This window comes from Lepidochelys kempii, chromosome 11 (genome assembly GCF_965140265.1).
Source record: "Lepidochelys kempii isolate rLepKem1 chromosome 11, rLepKem1.hap2, whole genome shotgun sequence".
Classification (NCBI taxonomy): Eukaryota; Metazoa; Chordata; order Testudines; family Cheloniidae; genus Lepidochelys; species Lepidochelys kempii.
Genome location: NC_133266.1, coordinates 22882313 through 22906218, shown reverse-complemented (window position 1 = coordinate 22906218; position 23906 = coordinate 22882313). Strand labels below are relative to the sequence as shown.

At 39.6% G+C, this 23906-nt stretch overlaps 1 protein-coding gene across 5 annotated transcripts in view; it reads right to left on the bottom strand.

Annotated features, from left to right (window-relative positions):
- The window catches only part of ARHGAP15 (Rho GTPase activating protein 15), a 456797-nt gene that overhangs the window by 347013 nt on the left and 85878 nt on the right, over positions 1-23906 (bottom strand). For all 5 annotated transcript variants that reach the window (XM_073305398.1, XM_073305401.1, XM_073305399.1 and 2 more), the window contains one exon: positions 14060-14149. In XM_073305398.1, coding sequence (XP_073161499.1) covers positions 14060-14149 — 90 coding nt within the window. The remainder of the gene's footprint in view (positions 1-14059; positions 14150-23906) is intronic.

Sequence of the window (23906 nt, the reverse complement as noted above, 5' to 3'; positions counted from 1 at the left end):
TGTAATCAGTTAAAAATACAACCACATCAGAAACTTAAAGCAGCTGCTGTTCACTCCAAAACAGAAAAATAACAGACAAGAAATAGAATCCAAATTCAACCAATATCCCCAGCCACATGTAACCCAGGCTGGCTTGATGTGGCACTCTGTCCCCCTCTAGTGGTGGCTAGACCAGCTAGAGATTGTTGAACCTACTACAGCCTTGGCTAAGAGACACATGTCTTTTAGTTCATGCAGTAGAGGCTCATACCTTTAGCTACAGAAGTCCCAGCTTTGATCCCTGCTGCCGATGCCCCTGTGTGGTTCAGCTTTACACAGAAATCCAAGCCTATAAGAAGTCCCCTTTACCCCCATCAGCCAAGGTAAATGAGATGGTTTTGAAGTGCATCTTTGAGGTCAAGAAACTCAGGGAGTTGGCTCCATAATTGAGGACCCCATATGGAAAGTGTCTCACTGGCAGCTCCAGCTTGTTTTATACCAAGTGAGATGCTAGCTCAAGCACTTCTGCTGTCTACAGTTTTTGCATTGTCACACCCAGCAAGGCTCTGAAGTCCACTAGTGGTCTGTGAATCACAATTTGAAAACTACTGCTCTACATGAAATGGAGAGGTACATTTTCTAAGAGGTATGGAGGGTGTTACTTATGTGACTCTGTTAAAACCAAATTGCCCTGTACTGCCCCATGCATCCCTTTGAAACACCTATCAGGACTGTCTTTCCCCAACAGGATTTTTTCTATGTAAACCACTCACACAGAAATATGTGATTCTCTACCATAATCTGGCACACATTTGTGTGCAAATGTGAGGTGCTGTCTTTCAAAGAGAGGAGAGCCAAGGCTCTGCTTGCACAGCCAACATCAAAATATCTGCCTCACTCATTAAAGAGAAACAGAAAAATGGAGTAAAGTGTCTTAGCCAAGTTTTTAGAAAATGTAGTGGCTGAATACAGAAATACCAGCTCCAAACATGTAAACAAGTCAGATTTGATTATCTCTGAGTGAGTTCATTTGCGATTCATGTCTCTGCTTTGCATAAGTTTGATACATTAAAGAAATGTGCAATGTTTGGGTACATATAAAGACAATATATATATTATATTGATTAATTTTTTTAGCACGACCTTACATTAATTTAGCAGCTTTTGTTCAGAGGGCTCCCAAAGCATTTAAATGACATACCAGTCTGCCCGCAGAAACATATACACACTTTCTACTTCTGCAGTGCCTTTTACCTGCTGATCTCAAAATGCTGTAAAAACAACACTGAATCAAGTCTCACAAGTTCCCTCTGAGGCTGAAAAAATATTAATAATATCCCCACTTCACAGCTGGACAAACTGAAGCAGGGCCAGATCCTAGAGAGTTTCAGTGACTTTTCCAAGGTCACATGCAGGATATCCTCACCCTGTGCTTTAACTAAGACATCATCCTGTATAAGTTATTTACCACTACGAAGTATCCACCCACTTTCACTACATCTGATCAGATGCTCCACAGTCAGTCACTGTTTTAAAATATAAAAATATTGCTGCGTGTATAAACTAGTGATTACTGGTTTATAATAGCAATATTTCCTTCTAAATCAGACATTACCTGATTTAATAATCAGCTTGAAAGAGCAGGGCTGGTAAGAAACTATTTCCTTGGTAAGAATTTTAAAACTTTCTTCAAATATCAGTTGCAAATGACTACTATTTGTTACACCTGTAAAACATTCCCTTTAAAAAAACATCCCTCCCATTCAAAGATCAGTTGCGAGTCTAATCCATGCAAGATTACCCAAAAATATCAAAGAAAGTACAAGATCAGGTGAAATTATTTTATGTCTCTGTAAATTGCTTCACTGGAACAACAATATCATACAAAACCCCGCTCTTGGAAAGCATTCCGCTTTTTAACTGTTAACCTAGCAACAATAAAATCAAACCAGAGAAAGCCCATGTTCATACACATACTGTCCACCAGATGGCAGCAATGTGTTTTATGAATAATGCAGTAACATTGTGTAGTCCACTTCCATTTCACATTTAAACGATGAAACAATAGTTACTTCTTTAGATATGAACAAACCAAAATGAATTCAGCCAAAAAGTAAAGCAAAATAAGCAGCTTTGCATTCATAAAGTCGGTTATGGCTGACTAGCTGAGATTGCTCTTTCACAGTAGATAGTAAAAATCAATGCTGCTATTGCTTTCCCTACTCTGCGACCATCTATTTGGGCCCATACGTTCTTCAGTAGTTCTGCTCCACCAAAATTACTTCACATGCACATTAAGCATTAACTGATGTTACATTTTATTTTTGTAACACAGAAAATGCCCGTGGCTCGAAATAAATATTTTTCTTTCTGATGGACAAATAACATCTGCAGTTATGAAAGCTGCAGTGTAGCTGTCAAAAGCTAAGTGAGTCACATAATTTCTTGAGACGCATGTGTATATATACCCACCCCCCTTGCAGATAGAGACATAATAGAAGTTTCATCCCTACCTACGTGGGGTCACTTAAAAGGACTACTTTCAAGCAATTCTTTTTATTATTATCATCATTTCAGACGACTGAAATTAAATGTCTATTGTCTGGTTAAAGTTATTTTTTTTTTAAAATCAATCAAATCATTCTTCACAGCAACCTTTGACTAGATTTTCATTTGTGAGAAGCAAGGATTTACTAAATACATAGGGCCAAATTCAGCCCCAGTATAAGTGCAGGCAACAACACGAGGCTTGATTATCCACTGCCTCTGTACCTCATGTACTCATTTATATCTGTGAGCCAGACGGAGCTATGTTGGGTTACACCAACTGAGGATCTGACTCAAGGAGGGAAAAGGAAAGAGAAAATCTCCTCTCTTGGCACAAGTCTCGGGTTCAAAGCAGCTTTTTAAAAGCCATATTACCCCCCTTTTAAAAATGTTGTTTTTTTATAAACAAAGAATAGAAGAAAAAGTACCTGGACAAACAAAATGACACAAGTGGTCAAAGGGATACTGCCAACTTGAAATTTAATTCATTTTTTAACATTCTACATGCACTTTCCGCACATGTAAATGATTACCTAAGGGGCAACGCAGAGGAGGATCGTACCTAGGGAGGCAAATCCCACTCTCATTCACACACTGGCTTCACTGGAGTTCAGATATACGCCCTTACAAATGAGAGCAGAATTCCACTCCTGGTCTTCAGTGGAACTATGGCCATTTAGGCCAGGCTGGTTTTGGCCCACAGTGTGTAAACATAGGAGATTTCAGTTTCATACTTAAGTTAGCAGCTATGCCCACTGTGACAAGGTGAAACAGCCAGGAAAGAGGTAAAGGCTATTTGCCCATCACAAGGCCCAGCAAGGAATTTAAGGGAAGGAGGCAAGTAACCCTTAACCCTTTCCTGTCAGTATAACCCCATCACACACCAACAAGATACTCTTCCTCTACAGCCTTATTTATCTCCTTTTAAAGTAGTGCATGGGAACCACAATTCTCAAGAGGTTATTCCAGACACAGTGAAAGCCATCTTCAGTGGACTAGAGAAAAAGGATTGTCCATCCAAGAAACTGTTACTAAAAGTCTACCGCATTTGCACTGGAAACCTTGGGTATATTTTAGAGTGACCACTTAGAGTGGTTTTGTTCAACAACTTCATAAATGATCTGGATGATGGGATGGATGGCACGCTCAGCAAGTTCACGAATGACACTAACCTGGAGGAAGAAGTAGATACACTGGAGGGTAGGGATAGAGTCCAGAGTGACCTAGACAAATTGGAGGATTGGGCCAAAAGAAATCTGATGAGGTTCAACAAGGACAAATGCAGAGTCTTGCACTTAGGATGGAAGAATCCCATTGACTGTTACAGGCTGGGGATTAACTGGCTAAGCAGCAGTTCTTCAGAAAAGGACCTGGGGATTACAGTGGACGAGAAGCTGGATATGAGTCAATAGTGTGCCCTTTTTGCCAAGAAGGCTAACGGCATATCGGGCTGCATTAGTAGGAACATTGCCAGCAGATCAAGGGAAGTGATTATTCCCCTCTATTCGGCACTGGTGAGGTCACATCTGGAGTATTGTGTCCAGTTTTGCGCCCCCCCCCCCCCACTACAGAAAGGATGTAGATAAATTGGAGAGTCCAGCGGAGGGCAACAAAAATTATTAGGGGTCTGGGGCACATGACTTATGAGGAGAGGCTGAGGGAACCGGACTTACTTAGTCTGCAGAAGAGAAGAGTGAGGGAGGATATGAAAGCAGCCTTCAACTACCTGAAGGGGGTTTCCAAAGAGGATGGAGCTAGACTGTTCTCAGTGGTGGCAGATGACAGAACAAGGAGCAATGGTCTCAAGTTGCAGTGCGGGAGGTCTAGGTTGGATATTAGGGAAAAAAAACTATTTCATTAGGAGGGTGGTGAAGCACTGGAATGGATTACTTAAGGAAGTGGTGGAATCTCCATCCTTAGAGGTTTTTAAGGCCCAGCTTGACAAAGCCCTGGCTGGGATGATTTAGTTGGGGTTGGTCCTTCTTTGAGCAGGGGACTGGACTAGATGACCTCCTGAGGTCTCTTCCAACCATAATCTTCTATGATTACAGGAGATTGCCTACTGGAGGTGGCTGTTAGTGTAGGTTTCATACTATCAATAACTTGGGGGTTTAGATTTTTTTAGCGAAAAGAAAAGCAAGTCACTTCTGGCAGAGAGTTAAAGGCTCTCTACAGTTCCAATGTTGTAGTCATGAAACATGCAGAACTCCCTTGAACCCAATGAGAGTTCTTTATGTTCTGCATGTGACATGGCTACAGAATCAGGCTCCAGGTAGATGCTCAGATACTAAATGTAAAAACTTCAATAGATGGATAAAGGGAAGAAATTCTGCCTAAACTTTTGTAGCAACTGTTTCTTCATTTGCTTACATTGCCAGCTCATGAACAAGTAGATGTTCCTTCAACCTTCTCTTTTAGAAAGGATAAAGAAAAGTTGAAAGAAAAGTTCTATGATTCTATGACTTTGTTTCCCAAACTCTTTATATATATAAAATCCTCAAGTCTTGGCCTCAATCCAGCTTCTTTCTACCAGATCTTCTCTATTTTTTCATATATTGTTTGAAATAACATGATGAATACTGTGCACAGTAAAGGGGCTCTCTCAGTCTCTATAAAGTACCTGTATAATTTCAGCTTCTCTTTATTGCTCTTATGTATGCAATTCAAGGCCTTGTTTTCTTTTTCCTGCCATTAAGCAGGGAGCAAAGATTCAGGAATTTTATCCACCAGTACCCCTGTATTCTGATCACTGATTTGTATCACAGAACCACTGAGTGTACATTCCCTTTCCTTTTTTATTTTCTTGCCCCAGTCTTATTACCTTGCATTCCCAAAATTGAATTTCATCAACCATTTATCAGCCTGTGAGCCTACTCTATCAAAAGCAACCTGAGTTTTATTTAATTTTCTCATAGTGGTACCCCAGTGGGCAAGGTGGACAATATGAAACCATTTACTGGTCATACATGTCATGTATAATGCATAAACTTCTGAGCAAAATGGTCCCTTTCTGGTAAGCACAACAAACACAGGGCTAAACTGAATCCTCAGCTGCCCAGTGAAACTCACTAACTTCCTAAAACTGTCTGATAATCTGGTAAAATAAGCATTGTTGGGCTGTTTATATTCATGAAATAAAGAGTCAGTAGCGTTTGTGTCACTGTCCTAGGTAAAAACAAAAGGAGTACTTGTGGCACCTTAGAGACTAACAAATTTATCTGAGCATAACCTTTCGTGAGCTACAGCTCACTTCATCGGATGCTGTAGCTCACGAAAGCTTATGCTCAAATAAATTTGTTAGTCTCTAAGGTGCCACAAGTCCTTCTTTTCTTTTTGCAGATACAGACTAACATGGCTGCTACTCTGAAACCTGTCCTAGGTTGGGGGCAGTAATGACCTGTGCTACTTCAGGAGGAGCTCCAGGGAGCTCTGCCACAATCTGGGGAGGAGGTAATGGATGCAGTGGGTCTGGAACAATTTGTATAGTGGGGGTGCTGAGAGCCATTGAACCAAACTGTAAACTCTGTATATGATGGAAACCACTTCAAGCCAGAGGGTGCGGCAGGACCCCTAGTTCCAGCACCTATGAATGGATGGAACAGATTGTGTTGTCCACACACCACTGGCTGAGGCAGAAAGGCAATGAACCTGCCTTCTCACTGTCCACTTCTCCTTTTTCCAGGGGAGAGCAGGCACAAGAAATGCCTCACATACACACCCAGCTCCACACGCCACCAGGGCATTATGGTGGTTCCTCCACATTACACCCAAAGGCCCCAGTTCAGGAAGTGCTTCTCCTGTCTCTCAGCATGGTCCTCACTCAGACAGGCATTAGCCCTTAGAATGGAATTGACATTTCAACCTTAGAATGTTTGCAGTGTACCTTACACACAAACACACACACAGTTACACATTCTGTACAGATGTGTTCAGTTCTCCTAAAACCAGCTATATAATCACAGTTACTAGCTTTCCTGCTTTTCATTGTTAATCAGGGATAAAATATTCTGCATCCATGCACACAGTGAAAACACAGCTCTACCCGGCATTACTTGCATATGCTTCCATCTGGTTTTGTGTGACACAGTGTTCTACTGTAGCAGTAATTTCTAAAGCAAAAGTTGAGATCTAATGTGTGTCTGAATTTTCTGCTTTTGACGCGTATAGTAATTGCAGGTATCAAAAGAGTGAGGCAGAAAACTGGTAAAAGCATGGGCTTATTTTTAATGCAACTTTATGTAAAAAGATAATAACATAATTAAGAAATGATGAATAAATAATTCTCAATACAGGGTAAATCAAGAGTAACTCCAGTGATGTCAATGGAATTGCACCAGTGTAAAAGTGATAAGAGAGGAGAATCAGAGCCATTAATTCTGATATCAGTAAAAATTTGTACTTATAAAGCACCTGTTATCCAAAGTTCTTACTGTGTTTTACATCCACATCTCTGAAAGATACAGTATTTTACTAATTTTAGAAATGTTAAAATAAACCACACAGAGATTAAGCCCCCCACAACAGTGTGTGCACTTCTGCCTTGCACCCGAATTGCACAAGCAAAGTGCTGATGTGTTCATGAAGCAGGAATTTGCACAGGCACATAATTTTCCAGGTTTCCACCCCAGTTTTCACATATCCCATAGATGTTCTGTGTACACTTTTGCATGTACATCTTTAAAAATCCAAGTCCAAGTTACTCACGCAATAGTGATAGGTAGCAAATAAATGGTAGAACTGGAAATACAATCCAGCAACCCTTTTCTACCACTTCAACACACAAGTAACTCTCACTGACTTCAATGGCAGTTATTTATATCATTCCTGGGTGGGAGGGAATCCTGTCGGCTAGTCCCTGGTTAAGCCTCTTTCTTTTGATCCAATTTCCTATTACTTTCTAGATAATAATTGCAGGTTATTAAACTAATGACACTGTCATAACATTATATATGTAGTCAATTATTTAAAGATATGAAATTGAATTTGGATAAATTCAGATCTTTGGCTTGTCAGTTAAACCCACAAAAAATAAATGTAACTTTCACCCATGGATAAATTAACATAAAGGTATCTAAAACAGGGCCAGATCCATCCACTATTTATAAAACATAAGACCAGCAAAAGTTAGTACACTGACTGTATGTGTCACAGACAAAAGCTTTCTGTGGCTCTAAAGCTAATGCAAAAGACAGAGCTTTCTTGGGGGCCCATCAGAGACTGTGGAACAAGCTCCAAAAGGAACTAAGGATCATCACAAACCTCACCATCTACTTTTCCAAGTGCAATCTTTGACCTGCCTTCTCTAAAACACACACAGAGCAGTGCATACATTTAACACACACAAAATCAAGCCCCCAAACTCTACCAAAACAAAATGTTATACCATGCACACAATTCTCGCCCCGGAGAAAGGATGAGGGAGAGAAAACAAACCACATGTGACAGATGTCAGTCATGTCACTTAATGCACTACTGGAAGACGCTCAGATACTATGGTGATGAGGGCTATTTAAGAACCTGTACTATACAAAAGAGAACAGAAAATTTATGGGTCAGATTCTGATCTTGGTGTAAATCTGGAGTAACTCCACTGAAGATAATGAAGTTGCTCTGGATTTACACCAGTGTAACTGAGATCAGAATCAGGCACGTTATATGATTACTAGCTGTAAGATAATCTCTTTTATATTAGGTGTAGGTCCAACTATACTTTCAACCAAAATACAGAACTTTCTAGTATTTTTCACTACATTTCTTGCCTTGTTTTCTAGGCTTTTACATGTTAGAATTTTATGAATATGAGTAAACTGACAGAGCTGCAGCCTTTTGAAATTAAAGTCAATATCACATTAAGGCTGTGGCAAAACCCTGAGTATCAGTCTCTGTAATTTATGTAACAAAACCTTTATAAACAAATGAACTTGGAAAATGAACAGAAACACCAATGAAATAAAATAATGACTGTGTTTGTTAAATGAATGAAGCTATTAGGGGAATGAAGCTGCTTACTAATTCATGCATATGCTGCATAACGACTTTTTTAACACTGACTTTTTTTTTTAAGTCAGCCAAAAAGAAATCCCCCTACAATTCATTATTCCATTGCTGCAGGATTTTGTATTAATGAAACCTTAGCATTGTGGAACCACAGGTATATTAAGGTCAAATGAACACTGCAACTTCCTCCCAAGCATCTTGTCATAATTTTAAACTCACGAAGGGCGGTTCACTTTACACGTGAGGAGGAAGAGAGTGAGCGATGCAGAAGAAATGGATAAACCCTATTCTGAAAAGTTCTCCACAAGCACACAACATTGAGCATCAAGAACATTTTTCAACTAATCTAGTTACTAATGCCTCAGTTTCCATATTAGTGCAGGCTAAAAAGCATTCCATCATGTTGTTATTTTCTTCAGCTATAGCTCACATCAAGATGCACCTATCCAATGCAAAATTTAACTACGTAAAGGAGAGAAAGGAGAATGACGGGATGACAGAGGCACTCTTTGTGTTCCAGTTGCTGATTGACAATACTGCCATCCCTTAACATGGTTTTATTTAGTTATTACAACCATCTCTCTGTAAATGACACTTAGGATTATTTAAGATTATGTTGTAATCCTTTTAATCCTCGGTGCTTTAAATTTCAGGCTAAACACCAAAGAGCAAACTAGCACTTAGCAGAAATGTTTAAAGCATGTGATTTGAACATAAATCTTCTTTTATTCACCACATCTCTGATGAAGACCTAGAGCATCACATCAGTTAGCCACAGAGAACAATACAGTATCTCACTGCAAATTGCTCTGTTTGCTCAGATTTTGTTGAAACTGCTTCAAAGTAGTTCTGTTTACTGATGCTATATCATCAACAAAATAAACAAAGGCAAGTCATGCTGCAGGACACTGCTATGCACTACTTGATGAAACTGAAGTGTTCAAAATGCACAGAAATAAGCTATTGTGCACACATTTTAAATTAATTAGGCCTCGTTCTGATCAGATTTACCTTAGTTTAGAAAAGGAATAACTCCATTAAAAACAGTGAAGTTAAACATGTGCAAGATCAGAATCCAATCCCAAAACCTTCCTGCCTGAACTTCATTTGCTGTAGGTTTATATATTTTTCCACCCAGATAATATGGAAATTTTTCCATCCATATTAATTAATTATGTATAGTCCATCTCTTTGTTGGCATGCGTTTACTAAGACATGTACATGTCTTAGTTAGAACTCAAATTCCACATTTCCTGTAACTTTGGGTGTTGGATTTTCTTTAACACAAAATCTCAATAGTCATTTTCTATTTGTAAACTATAATTCTTATAAGACCAAAGAGATTGAAGTGTTCTCCGACTGGTTTTTGAATGTTATAATTCTTGACGTCTGATTTGTGTCCATTTATTCTTTTACGTAGAGACTGTCCAGTTTGGCCAATGTACATGGCAGAGGGGCATTGCTGGCACATGATGGCATATATCACATTGGTAGATGCGCAGGTGAACGAGCCTCTGACAGTGTGGCTGATGTGATTAGGCGCTATGGTGGTCTCCCCTGAATAGATATGTGGACACAGTTGGCAACGGGCTTTGTTGCAAGGATAGGTTCCTGGGTTAGTGTTTTTGTTGTGTGGTGTGTGGCTACTGGAGAGTATTTCTTTCAGGTTGGGGGGCTGACTGTAAGCAAGTACTGGCCTATCTCCCAAGATCTGTGAGAGTGATGGGTCTTCCTTCAGGATAGGTTGTAGATCCTTGATGATGCGCTGGAGAGGTTTTAGATGGGGGCTGAAGGTGATGGCTAGTGACGTTCTGTTATTTTCTTTGTTGGGCCTGTCCTGTAGTAGGTGACTTCTGGGTACTCTTCTGGCTCTGTCAATCTGTTTCTTCACTTCAGCAGGTGGGTATTGTAGTTCTAAGAATGCTTGATAGAGATCTTGTAGGTGTTTGTCTCTGCCTGAGGAGTTAGAGCAAATGCGGTTGTTTTGTAGAGCTTGGCTGTAGACAATGGATCGTGTGATGTGGTCTGGATGAAAGTTGGAGGCATGTAGGCATGAACCAGTCGGAGAACACTTCAATCTCTTTGGTCACTCGATTACAGACCTAAAAGTGGCAATTCTTCAACAAAAAAACTTCAAAAACAGACTCCAAAGAGAGACTGCTGAATTGGAATTAATTTGCAAACTGGATACAATTAATTTAGGCTTGAATAAAGACTGGGAGTGGATGTGTCATTACACAAAGTAAAACTATTTCCCCTTGTTTATTTCCCCTCTCACTGTTCTTGTAAAGTGCTGGAAGTGGCCCACCTTGATTATCACTACAAAAGGTTCGCCCCCTCACCCCCGCTCTCCTGCTGGTAATAGCTCACCTTTCCTGGTCACTCTTGTTACAGTCTGTATGGTAACACCCATTGTTTCATGTTCTCTGTGTATATAAAATCTCCCCACTATATTTTCCACTGTATGCATTCGATGAAGTGAGCTGTAGCTCACGAAAGCTTATGCTCTAATAAATTTGTTTGTCTCCCAGGTGCCACAAGTCCTCCTTTTCTTTTTATGGATAGAGACTAACACGGCTGCTGCTCTGAAACCTGCTTTATTATTCAGTTTGTAATGAAATGAAAACCCACTGATCATGCTTTGTTGCCATGCTTTTGGACATATAATCATATTTATTCTGATAATTTCAGAGTTAGGCTAGCTAATGTAGCTAATCAAATAGCAGTGCAAGTAATCTAGATTTCGTTTTCCAGCAAAGCCTTTCAGATTCTTTCCAATCCAAAAGAATAATGAATAGGTAGATATTCAAAGGATGGCTATATATTTTAAATAAATAAAACATCAAGAGTGTTTCCGGCACATTCAACATCCAAGTATAAGCCACTTTCCTCGGTTTCAAATCTCTGCCTGGACTCTCGTTTTACTCCCCTTTCTACTGTTTCCATTCATCTAGCACCGATCCTTTCAGTCCTTTCCCAAAATGTCACCACTTTTGGTACCAAATAACTCTTGCCATCTGGCACAGACTTCTAGTATATCTCCATGATCCATCTAAACGATGCTCCACCCTTTTAGGTTTATATTTCTGATTTCTCTCACACTCAGTTATTGGTCTTATGAACAAATGATTTCATGGTTTCAGAAGAGAACTGAGCCTGATTCTTCTCTATACTCATACTCAAAGAGTTCAGTGATCTCCATTAGCTCTGCTAATGTGTAAGGGTTTGCAGAATTTGGCTAAAGTTATATTTTATTACTTTTAGGGAGACAAAACTGAAGAATGAGAGCAATTGGTTGTTCACTCTACCAATATGTTCTATGGATTACCCAAGAATTGTCAAACCTCATATTTTATAAATCACTGTCAGATTTTAAGAGGATAGTTGCAAAAGCACCCAAGTGAGTTAGGTGCACATGTTCTATTGACTTTCAGTGGTCTTAAATCCTGTAGGTGCTTTCAAAAATATTCCCTTTACATCTTTAGATAGAATGGATCCAAATTATCTGTTGTACCCACAGTTGGTAGGTAAGGGATGAGCCCTTTCAGGAAGACAGTTATAGTCCCTGATTCTTTGTCTCACCCCAGTCACAGCTGCAAGTAAAAGCTGCCTGGTGACTACTCTAACACTTTCAAACTGGCAACAGTCCCTAAGGGAATTTGAACCAGCTGAAGATACCCAGAGCTCAGCACATGCCAGCTATGTCATATCCCCATTCGATATTCTGTCATACTAGTTGCTGTAGGATAGATGTCATGGAGCCTACTATGCCAGCTCTAAAAAAGGGCCTCACCTACAGGGCAGGGCTAGAAGCAGAATGGCCCATTCCTTGAAATCATTCTAATCCAGTAGAGATCATGGAGGCTCACCTATGGAGCAGACCTGTGGAAGCATCACTGCTTCACTGTTGTAAAGACCTAAATTACTATATAGCCCAGTCTTCAAAGGTCTTGGCACAGCATATTAAGCAGTGTTTACTCTTACTTCTCTCCAACACGTAATCCACACCTACTCCTACCTTGGAAGCAATTCAATAACTTCTAGTGATGCCACATGCAACCTGGGTAATTGACATGCACATTTTTTACTCCACCTGGCAGGAGTTATATGTCCTGAAGATGCATCCTCCCCTCCTCTTGTGTCCTAGATGCAGTGGGGCAAGTCTAGCACATACAGCTCTTCATGGATGACATGAGGAGCAGGACAGAGATCAAGGGGAGATGACTGAAGGGACAATGAACCTCTAAATAAGAGAATTAGGAAGGGTGAATAAGTTTGGTGACAGTAAGACCTAAATCTTTACCCAAAGTTCACACATTATTTTGAGGTTTGAAATAATTTTGTTACATTTCCCTTCTTCTACTAATCTTTGCTCACATCTCTGCTTGTTCTTCCCCCACTCCAGAAGCATAAATGGGAAAACATTGCAAAAAAGATGTCCCTTTGTGTGTAGACAAGATCTAAGTTTCAGATAGTGACCAATTCGGTGAAATAAAATACTGTTAAGCACAATTTTATACCCTCTTACCACCTAAATATATAGTCATCTCTTTTGTAAGGCTACTGTTAACTGACTCCCATATTTACCAAACTCACACTGTATAAACTTTACCTTACTGTAAAACCAGGGTATGAACTAGAGGTACACTAGTTGCCTTACTAAAATAAATCAATTTAATATATAAATAACAGCTGAAGAAAGGAAAGTTCTCATTGTTAGATCCTCGCTACTGAAGCCCTATATAAAATTCCAAATCCTCGGATAGAAAAAATTATAGCTCTTGATTCAACTCCCATGACATCAACAAAAGCCTTTCCATTGATTTCAATCGGTGTTGGACTGGGTCCCTATAGTGGAAGTGTTGTAACAACCTTTTTTTAGCATCCAGATCCTGGAATGTCAACCCTAGAATAATGCCTTTCTCATCCTTGAAAGGCATTTATCTTGCCATTCAATGAAATGGCATTTGAATGGAAAAAAAAATTAAGCAACATTGTTTTCCATACAATAAAATGATCAGCACATGAGAAATATATAAACTTCTGAATTGGCTCTGATGGATGCCAGGTTCTTCTCCTTCCAGCCCTCTCCACTCAGGAATGAACCTGGGTCATCACAGCCGTGAGCAGCAATAAAAATAAACAGAGTAACCACACTCAGTTGGATCAGAGCTTAAATAAGCAATTTGAGAAAGTTCTGTTTATGGAAGTTCTTTAGGTCAAGGATTCCAGGCTTAAACCCAAAGCAATTACCTGCTAAGTTTTAAAAACAAATTGAATGTGGAACATTAATCAATAAATCAACAGGTTCTCAAGTGTTTTTAGTAGATTCAATCATCAGGACTCGTTAGCCTAGAAAAAAATAGTAAACTGAGGCTGGATAAAATGTTACGCTTTTAAATTTGTTTAAGAAACAAGTTCTGTATTAGATCAATCTGTAGTTACTAAAATATCTAATCACAGAAATAAAACCTAGTTCTTTACCTTAAAGACTTTGTACCCAAAGGGAGAATGAAATGAACAAATTCCCTCTTACCTGAAAGACATTCTTTCTACTAGATTTCTCTGTAGTCCATTCAATTTGAGCGCCACACAAATCCACCCATTCTGGTTTATATCCTGCTTTCTGCAAATAAAAATTAAATACAAAATATAAATTGAATGTACAGATATGGGGACAGTTGCCAGATAAAAAGAGAGTGGATCAAGTTCAACTGGCAGAGAATTCGAGCATTGTTGCTAGCACCACTCTGAAGGGCCTATTAATCCTCCCTTTAATACAATATATATCCCTTTTTCAGGGTTCTCAGTGGGAATTACATGTGTGTGTATGTGTGTGTGTGTTATTTTAAAAAATCATTGGGCTATTTCCTAATTAAAGCAAAAGAAAAAAAATGATGGATATTTCCTATTTTTTGTAATGCTTACTTTGCACCACTGAACCTGAAAAATGCTTGTGCAGAATAGATTAGTTCTCACTGATAGAGCTGGAAAGAACTGAGACTGTAGAAGAATGTGTACTTCAGCTCCACAGTAGGCCATCTTTTTATCTGAGCAAGTTACCACGGTCTCAATCCCATGAGATGCCCACATCTGTGAGTTCCACAAAAGTCAACAGGTTTGAGATGCACTAAGTATCTCTCAGGAGCTATTTAACACCTTACAGGCCATCACACATCCCAGACAATAATACTTAAAAAAAAAATTAGTTCCATAAAGTTCCTTCTGCGTTTGGTGAGGGCAGTAGCTGACCGATGTTAATAGTCACCTTGACTCATCTTTTTTGTCCCTCATTTTTACTACTACTAGTACAACTACTTATATAAGGTTTGTCATCAGTAGATCTCAAAGCACTTTACAAAGGAGGACAGTATCATTTTGCCCTTTCAGATGGGGAAACTGAGGCACGAGGGGGGCCGAGACAAATAGGAATACAACTTAGGTCTCCTGAGTCCCAGTTCAGTGCTCTATCCACTAGGCCATGTTGCTACTTTAAACAATTCTAACATTAAGAGTGACATCGGTTGTAAAGAAAACTAAATGGCAGCAGGCACCATGGCGATTCCAGCACAATCACACTTTTCAGCTTCCTAAAAATGCTCACTAAATTTCTCTGACATTGTTATTAATGGCTAAAAAACATGTATTTCCAGAGTTGCTTTGAATTGGGTAAAAGAAAGGATCAATCTGTGTTGAGAGAAGCACAGTAAAAAATCATGGTAAAAAGCTTTGCATTCAGGGAACCTGGCATTTTTCAGGACTGGAGTTATAATTATACTCATAATTTGCCAAACCACAACACTTCCATGTCTCAGGACCATTGGCAATAACAGGCCCTATAATTGGTCTTTGTTCCTTGTTTCCAAAAGGGAAAAAAAAGATATGTTATTCAAAAGAGAAGGAGCTAAAGCTAAAGCACTAGGCTGGAAGAAATAGGTACATTCTGTGGGGTATTGAGGACTGTCATTTAAAAGTGAGGAAGGGAGGGTTCCTGGTTCTGCTTGCAGACTCAGGGGCTCTGCAGGAAGTTGTGCAGTGCACTCAGAATTACTCTGTAAAAGCCAGCATAAAAGCAATGTGGGTTGAGTTGTGCCTGTCTGCCATAAGGTGTAGCCTGTTTTCTCTTTCTCTGTTTTTGGGTTATTGTGTGTTAAAAACATAAATACTCATACTGGAAAGTTACAGTGTAACACTGCTTTGTTTTTAGAATCCAGAATTTTATCTAATTTCTCAGTGTGTATGCTATGAAGTTAACAGGTTCCATATCTAACTCTGCCACAGACTTCCTGTTTAGCCTTTGACAAGCAGCTTAACCTCCCTAAACCTCAATTTCTCCATCTGCAAAATGGTAATATTGATACTTAATTTCACAAGGATGTTGTGAAGCTTAATTAATTTTTTTAAGCATTTTGAGATCTTCAGATCGAAGATTTTGAGGGGCAAATTATTATTACAAGCCAAATATTTTAATAGAAATGTCCAAGTTACAAAATTCTGTACTGCACAACTTTTAGAAATATATATGTACACACCATATTCATGGGACAGATCAATCACTCCAACTGTAAAATCGATAGCAGGGGCTCAGAGACAGGAATATCTATGAAGCACCTGTCAAGGATTCCATCCAAATTGCTCTGTCAACCTCTATCAAGGTTTGCACTCCCACAGAATAGACATGTGCAGTTCCCTGGGGAACTGGTGCAGATTTTGTCAGACAAATTTGTTTGCTCCCTCTCTTTGGATAAAATCACAAAGTTATTGGCTGTGCCTCCAAATACTTACATATCTAGGGTGAAGGAAAAGACTACCCACTCAACCAAAATTTGGAAGGTGTAAACACCAGTGAACGAAAGAAAATCTTGGAAAAATATAAGAAAAAAAGGAAGAAAGTAAAATTTTGGATGAGATCAGGATAAAGCTCCTTGACAGTGAGATCACAGAATCATAGATATGTAGGGCTGGAAGGGACCTAAAAAGGTCATCAAGTGCACTCCCCTGCACTGAGGTTGAACCATGTAAAGGTAGATCATCCAACCTGTTCTTAAAATCCTCCAAAGATAGGGTTTCCACAACCTCCCTTGCAAGCCTATTCCAAAGCTTAACTATCCTGATAGAAAGTTTTTCCTAATATCTGACATAACACTTCCTTGCTGCAGAATAAGCACATTACTTCTTATCCTACTCCAGGGGACATGGAGAACAACTGATCGCTATCCTTGTATATACTGTAATATACTTGAAGACTATTATTAGGTCCCCCCTCAGTCTTCTTTTCTCAAGACTAAATGTGCCCAGTTTTTTTAACCTTTTCCTGATAGGTCAAGTTTCCTAAACCTTTTCTCACTTTTGTTGCTCTCCGCTGGACTCTCTCCAATTTGGCCACATCTTTCCTAAGTATGGGACCCAGAATTGGACACAGTGCTCCCTCAGTTTCCCCATCCCATCAGTTTCCCCATTCCTCAGTTTTCCCATCCCACAGTGCCTCAGTTTCTCCATCTGTAAAATGGAGACAATGATACTGACCTCCTCTGAAAAGTGCTTTGAGATGTCTGGATGAAATTCACTATATTAGAGCTAGGTATCATTATTACCAAAATGGATCTCCAGAGGAAACATGTGGCCCCTATTTAAGTCTACAGGAAGTCCATGAACATGTCTGAAAGTAGAATATGGCCTTGTGTTGTCCTACGTGCTGTACGCTTCACAGTCTGCTTCATAAGCATGTAGGCATAACTAACACATCCTATAATTGAGTGAGTTAAAGCTACCATGAGAGACCTAATAATTAATTACCTTGCTTTGTGCTTTTCAGTCAGACCATTTATGTTATATCAATGTTGTTGGTGGGGGTTATACTGTAAATTGATATAAGTGTCTGTTACAATGAAATCTTCCTCTGCATGAATATGGATTTAGGAGGCATTTACAAGGCAGTTTGCACATGCGTTAAATATCCTCTATTCAATAAACTCTTCAGAAAAACACTGCACTCATCCTTCTCTCGGTCAAAATTACAAATCTTTGAAAACAGAATTTTACGTAGGGAATTCTTGACAGCCTGATACAAGCAGAAGCTAGGAATGGAGCTATGATCCTTTTTGATCATGTTATCAATTTAAAATACAAAAAAATAGGAGTTCAACAGGTTTTGTGACTTCTATAAAGTGGAATGAAATACAGATTTTTGACTAGGAATGATCAAGTCAGGAGCAAAAAATACAAATTCATTAAACCATTGCATTTCCTTTGTATTTTTATTAATATTTTAACAGTTTTTTAAACAACCATCTCTCAATCTCTCCTTTTATGCTTTACACTAACATTTTTTCTAATTAATACTAATGATGAGGCCATACGTCAGTGCTAACTTGAAAAGAACAATGGGCCCGATCCTTCTGTCATTGAAGTCAACAACAATTTTATTACTATCTTATCTGGGATCAGGCCCTATATCTGCAATAGGGATACAAAAGCAAGGAATAACACAGTAAACTGTGTGGCTAAAGGTAAAATCAATTCTGTGTATTAGATTATTATTAAAAACTATGGTAAATATATATTTAAATTGCCAATAAACATTACTTCTTCAGCATTAAGAGAGGGATTATGTGTATGTGATTTCATTTCCCCCCTCATGTTGCCTGAGTGACTTTACAGTGAAGTATTGTTCTTTTTATCATGATTCATCGTTATTTTAAATTTTCACTTTATATACAGTACTTAAGAATTAATGAATTAATAACCTTATAATCCAAAGCAGTATTTATCTTTTTGTTAAATCACATCATTTTCCTGTTATAAATAAAATTGCTATGTTATTAAATTCAGACTACAATGAATGAACATTGACTTTATTGCATTATTTAATTAATGGTTGAGTTCCCCCTTTGCCGAAATAAACAATATTTGAAAAAAAAATCAGTAAACAAATGATTCTTAATGAAGTTTATTATATTATTCCTTTTCAGCTGTCAAAATTATAGCAGGATGAATGGGTTTAAAAAAACAAACATTGCATTAGATGCATCAGATAGAGTCAGCTTGCCTGGATTTAGCTACTTTGAGCAGGAACTTCTCTGATGCGTTAGGTTTGGGTTTGACATGTTGGATTATGACATAATTGGCAGTGATTGTCATCTACTGTTTCCCCATGTAAAATATTTGACAGTACAGCAAAAAAAAAAAAAAAAAGCAAGTTCAAATCTGCAGTCCAAATTTTTGATGTATTTCTGAACTTTCAGACTAATAGCCCAAAAGCCAAAGTCTAGCTCATTTTTGTTTTGTCCCCAAAATACACAAACATACAGCAACATTAATTCATGCCTGTAATTTTGTTCCAGGTAAATACTGCTGCCATAGCCCCACCACCTAAAAGATCATTTCTGGGAGAGGAAGACTAATCTTAGTGAGGGGATGTGTATGGGGCTATGGTAAGATCAGAGGGAACACATGCTGAAATGGGTCATGACATGAGATGTGACAAAATGAGGAAGGCCAGCAAAGAGAAAGGAGAGGATTGGGCCAGGACCTGGAAAGTTACCGCAAATGGTTTCTCAGTTTGGTCATGTGCACATAATGGTTGTTCTGCTAAATTTGACCTTTTATAAAAAAAAAAGTAAGACAAAGATACAAGGATGTGAATATTATTTCACTGACACTGAGCACTGCTGAAGAAGTGCATTTTCAGGGCAGGCTGTTGGCTTGGAATGAACTGCTGTTTCATAAGATGTAAATACTTATTTCATATTTAAATAGAGTTAGATTTAGATTTGGACCATATCCTCATTCTCTGGTAAGGTCCATTTGCACCACTCATTAAACAGCCCTAAAGGAGCTGATGAAAATTCTTCCAGTGTGGGGGAATCTTGGACTAACATAAAAATATGTTGCTTTTACTCAAGCCTCTAAGTCTCCTGTCATACAGGAAGGCAAGAAGCCTGCAGAGGGCCTGGAGGAGATGTGAGGGGGGTTGGAGAAAGTGGGGGTGGGGTTGGAGTATATATAATACACTCTAACAAACATCAGGTGGTGGAATGGTCCTCACTTTTTTGCTAGGTCTGGCTCAACACCGTGGCTGGCCTCGCATCCTGGAAGATGAAAAGGGAGCAAACAGCCACCTTTCTTTCCCCTGCCTAAGATGTGCCATGTGTGAGTTCAGTGCAGCTCATGACCTTCATGGAATCCACATCTAACAGGTGATCTTTTCTGGTCTAGTTTTAAATATCTGGCAAACCCAAAGATGAATTTTCTCTCAACTTTGGAATTTCAGGCCTGACCCTGTACCAAATTGATTTAATGGAATTTTAACTAGAGGGGGTGCAAGATTAAGTATTTGGAACCTGAATCTACAAGGTGTGGAGTCCTTCCTGAAAGCAGCTGAGCATCCTCAATACCCTTGTAGGGTAAGCCCTTACCCATGTGGGGGAGGGAGCTGTGCCAACTGATAGAGTAGGATTCAGCCAAAGATCACGTATAGATCCTCTGAGAGGCTATAGCTTGACTTCGGAGTTGTTCTGCTATGGCAACAAACAGACTAGATGACTTTCTGATCAGTTTTATTCGCTGCAGGTAAAATGCCAATGCTCATCTTACATCAAGGAAATGGAGTCTTCTCTCTTCACCAGAACATGGGCTTTGGAAAAAAACAAAGGTAAGTGAATTGACTAGTTTATGTGATATTTTAAAATTATCATAGGAGTGAATTTTGAGTGTTCTCATAGCCAGACTTTGTCCTTATGGAATTAGTGCTCCGAGTTCACCTACCCTTCTGGGTGAGGTGATGACAACCCAGAAGGTAACCTTTATTGATGGCTGAGATGTCAAACATGTAGTTAACAGTTTAACGGGTGACTGAGTGAGTGCCAAAAGTACTAAGTTAAGGTTCCAGGAGGAGTAGGTTTCTTTACTGGTGGAAATGTTCTGATCAGACCTTTCAAGAATTTTCAAACATATGGTGGTTACTGAATGAATAAAGATTGAGTAACTGTCCGATGGTGACTTACATGCATTGATTGCCACCAGACGAATCTGTAGCGAGCTAAGGGAAAAAGCTGTTGTCTTGAGAGTAAGAAACAACCGCTGCCTCTGGAAATATATGGTTTTGCTGCACCCAGATAGAGAAATGTTTCAACTGGGCTAGGTAACATTTTCTGATGGAATCCTTTCTGCTATTATTAAGAATGGTTTGCAGAGCTTTAAATCAGGAACATTCAAGGCTGGATGCTCACCCAAATACCAAGCCACGAGATGAAGTGCTTCATGGCTAGGGTTCTTGACTCTACCATACCGCTGAATCAAGAGATTCAGAAAGGAAAAGATGTTAATTGGCAGATGGGATGCCATTCATTGGAGGTTTGGAAACCAGATTTACCTGGCCCATTTAAGGATGATGAGGATAACTCATGTCCAGGCCTGTCAAATCTTCCATAGACCTCAAGGCATACCTTGAATGAGATGGGAGAGAAAGCATACCTCAAGTGATCTGACCAAGGCATTAGGAAAGCATCACCTCTGGAGTGCTTTCCTTGAGCTCCCCTGGAGGAGTATATGTTGTATTTCCTGTTTGTCAGAGTGGTTCCCCACTGAATGAAAATGCTGTTCAGTACTGTCTTGTGTATCTCTGACTTGTGATCACTGGTGAAATGCCTGCTCAAGCTGTCTGCCAGTGATTTCTGGGTTCTAGGAAAGTACACTGCCGATATGGCGATATGGTTCTTGACGCCTCAGTTCCACAAGGTGACTGCTTCTATACACAGAGATCTTGCTCATCCCTGCTTGTTAATGTAGAAGATGGTTCTCATGTTGTCAAACAGTATGAGTACACAGTGAAACTGTATGAATGGCAGGAAAAATTTACAAGTCTTTCAGACAGCCCAGAGTTCCAGAAGATTGATGTGCATTCTGGACTCTTGGCATTCTGGTCTCTTGGGCATCCAAGTGCCCTAGACCATATCAGTGTAGGATCCCAAGCCTATTATAGAGGCATCCATATTTAACATCTTGTCAGGTGTGGGGGATGGGAAAGGAATACATACATACACACTTGCTTGGGATTTTTCCACCAGTTATTGAGGTCCCCATCCTGGCAGGGATTGTCACTGTGATGTTCATGATGTGTTTGCTTGGTATATATACTGTTCAGAGCCAAGCCTGAAGGCAATGGAGGTGGAGGCTGAGGAATGGAATGAGGTAAGTTCATGACACGATGTGCCCCAAGAGAGAAAGGCAAGACTGGAAAGATGTTTGAGGGTTGTACATAACTTGGTCTATCAAGTTGCTCATGGTATGAAATCTGGCTATGAGGAGATAAGCTCTCAACCTGACTGAGTCTAAGGTCCCTCCTATGAATTCTATGGTTTGCATCAGAGTCAGAATAGACTTTTCCAAATTCACACAGACTTCTAGGGATGAAAGAAGCTAAAGCAGTGATGAAGCTAATGCAAGGGCTTCTAGATGTGTCCTGATAATGAGAAGTTCATTGTCTAAGTAGGAAAGACTGTGAAGCCACTTCATCTGAACTGTGCTGCTACTACTAGAAACACTTGGGTAAAGATTGTGGGTGCAGTTGCTAGACCAAATGGAATCACCTGTATTGATAGTGATCAGGACCCACAATAATACTAAGGGAATCTTCTGTGGACAAAGTGATTGTCCATGTGGAAGTATACATCTTTGATATCGAGAGCGGTGAACTACATGCTCTTTTCCAGGGATGGTATTATTGATGCCAGTTTAACATTACAGAATTTTAGTTTGAGAATAAAAACATTGAATTGGTGCAGAGCAAAAACAGGTCTTATTGCACTCCAATTGTGGGTAAGGAGTGCTAGATGGCCACCAATACGTAGGTGAGGATTGGGTGGCGATGACACCAACAGTGGCCAACAACTCCCAAGTGTCCTGTTGTGCGGTCTGAGGCCTTTTTCTGCATCAAAACAATGTAATATTGGGGTGTTTAGGAGGTGCTTCTGTCCTAATAGGACCCACCATTACCAGATAAAAAAACAGATCTTAAGACCTTTAAAGAAAACTTTGTTTGATGTCATTCTATCTGGCAAGGAATCACTTATCAATAGTTGTGACTGTGAAATCTATACTTTATGGTTTTACCTTTACAGTCTCTACTTCTCTATTGTTTATCTGGATGGTTTCTGTCTGTTGCATAGCTATTTTTGCAACATTTAAATCAACTAAGGCGGTGAGGTATGGTTGGTTAAATAATTGTTCATAATGGGCTAGAATTGGTGAAAAAGACTGTTTTGTAGTAGGTTATTTTAAAATGATTGGTTAAGGTATAGCTAAACAGGACTCAAGTTTAACTATATAATCTGGGTTTCAAAAGGAAGTCCTTTGGAATCTAACTCCAGGACACAGACCAAGATCAGAGCTGCCAGACCTCAACACTGTGCCGACCTTACTGTGCAGAAGCTGGAGCCGCAGATGATCTAATCTTGACTGACCATCAAGAACAGTTTATCTGCCTTATTGGGAGAGGTGAGCATTGTATATTTAGCATGTGTATTCTGTTTTGGTACCTGTTAAGAAATAGAGGTTAAGGATATTACTGTGTAAGGCTCTTTCACTGGTAAAACACCCTGCAAACCCACAGAAGATTACACCCTGAGCCCGAGGAAATGGGTAAAGGTTGCCCTGAGTCCTGGAACTGGAAAAGGGTGCATCACAATGGCAGTTGCCACTGCCCTTGAAGTAGCATCTATCACAACAACTGCAGATTGTAATGCAGGTCTGGCCAAGAGCTTGCCTTCATCACTAAGTGCCAGAAATTGACCTTTGTCTTGCTGAGGTAATTTGTCTTTAAAATCTAAGAACTTTGAATAATTCAGAAAATCAGACATAGACATCAGTGTCTGATAGTTCAACATGCTGAACTGGAGGCTGATTTCTTCCCCATCAAGTCCATACATTTGGCCTTCTTATCGGAGGGGATGGTTCTTGGATGTTGCTGCATTGATCTTTCTGTGGCAGCCTGAACAACTAGGGAGTTCGGTGCATGATGGTGAATAGAAACTCCATTGCCTTAGCCAGGACAAAGTAACATTTCTCATCCCTCTTGGGGTAAGGGCACATGTTGCTGGTGTATGCCGTAAGGCTCTTGCTGTTTCCAGTATAGCTTCCTTCACCAGTAGTATTATCTGGCTGGACCCTATGGGTTGCAGGATGTCTAAAAGCTTGTGTTGTGTATCCTGGGCCTCCTCTAGGGAAATATGGAGCTCCTTCAACACCCTGTGTGGCAGCTTTTGAAATTGCTTGTGGTCATTGTAATGGACACTCACTCTCCCGCTCGAAGGGAGGCTACTCATTCAGGTTGCCTTCGGGCTTGTCTGACCAAGCCACAAAGCTGCAGAACAGTCTAGGGCCCT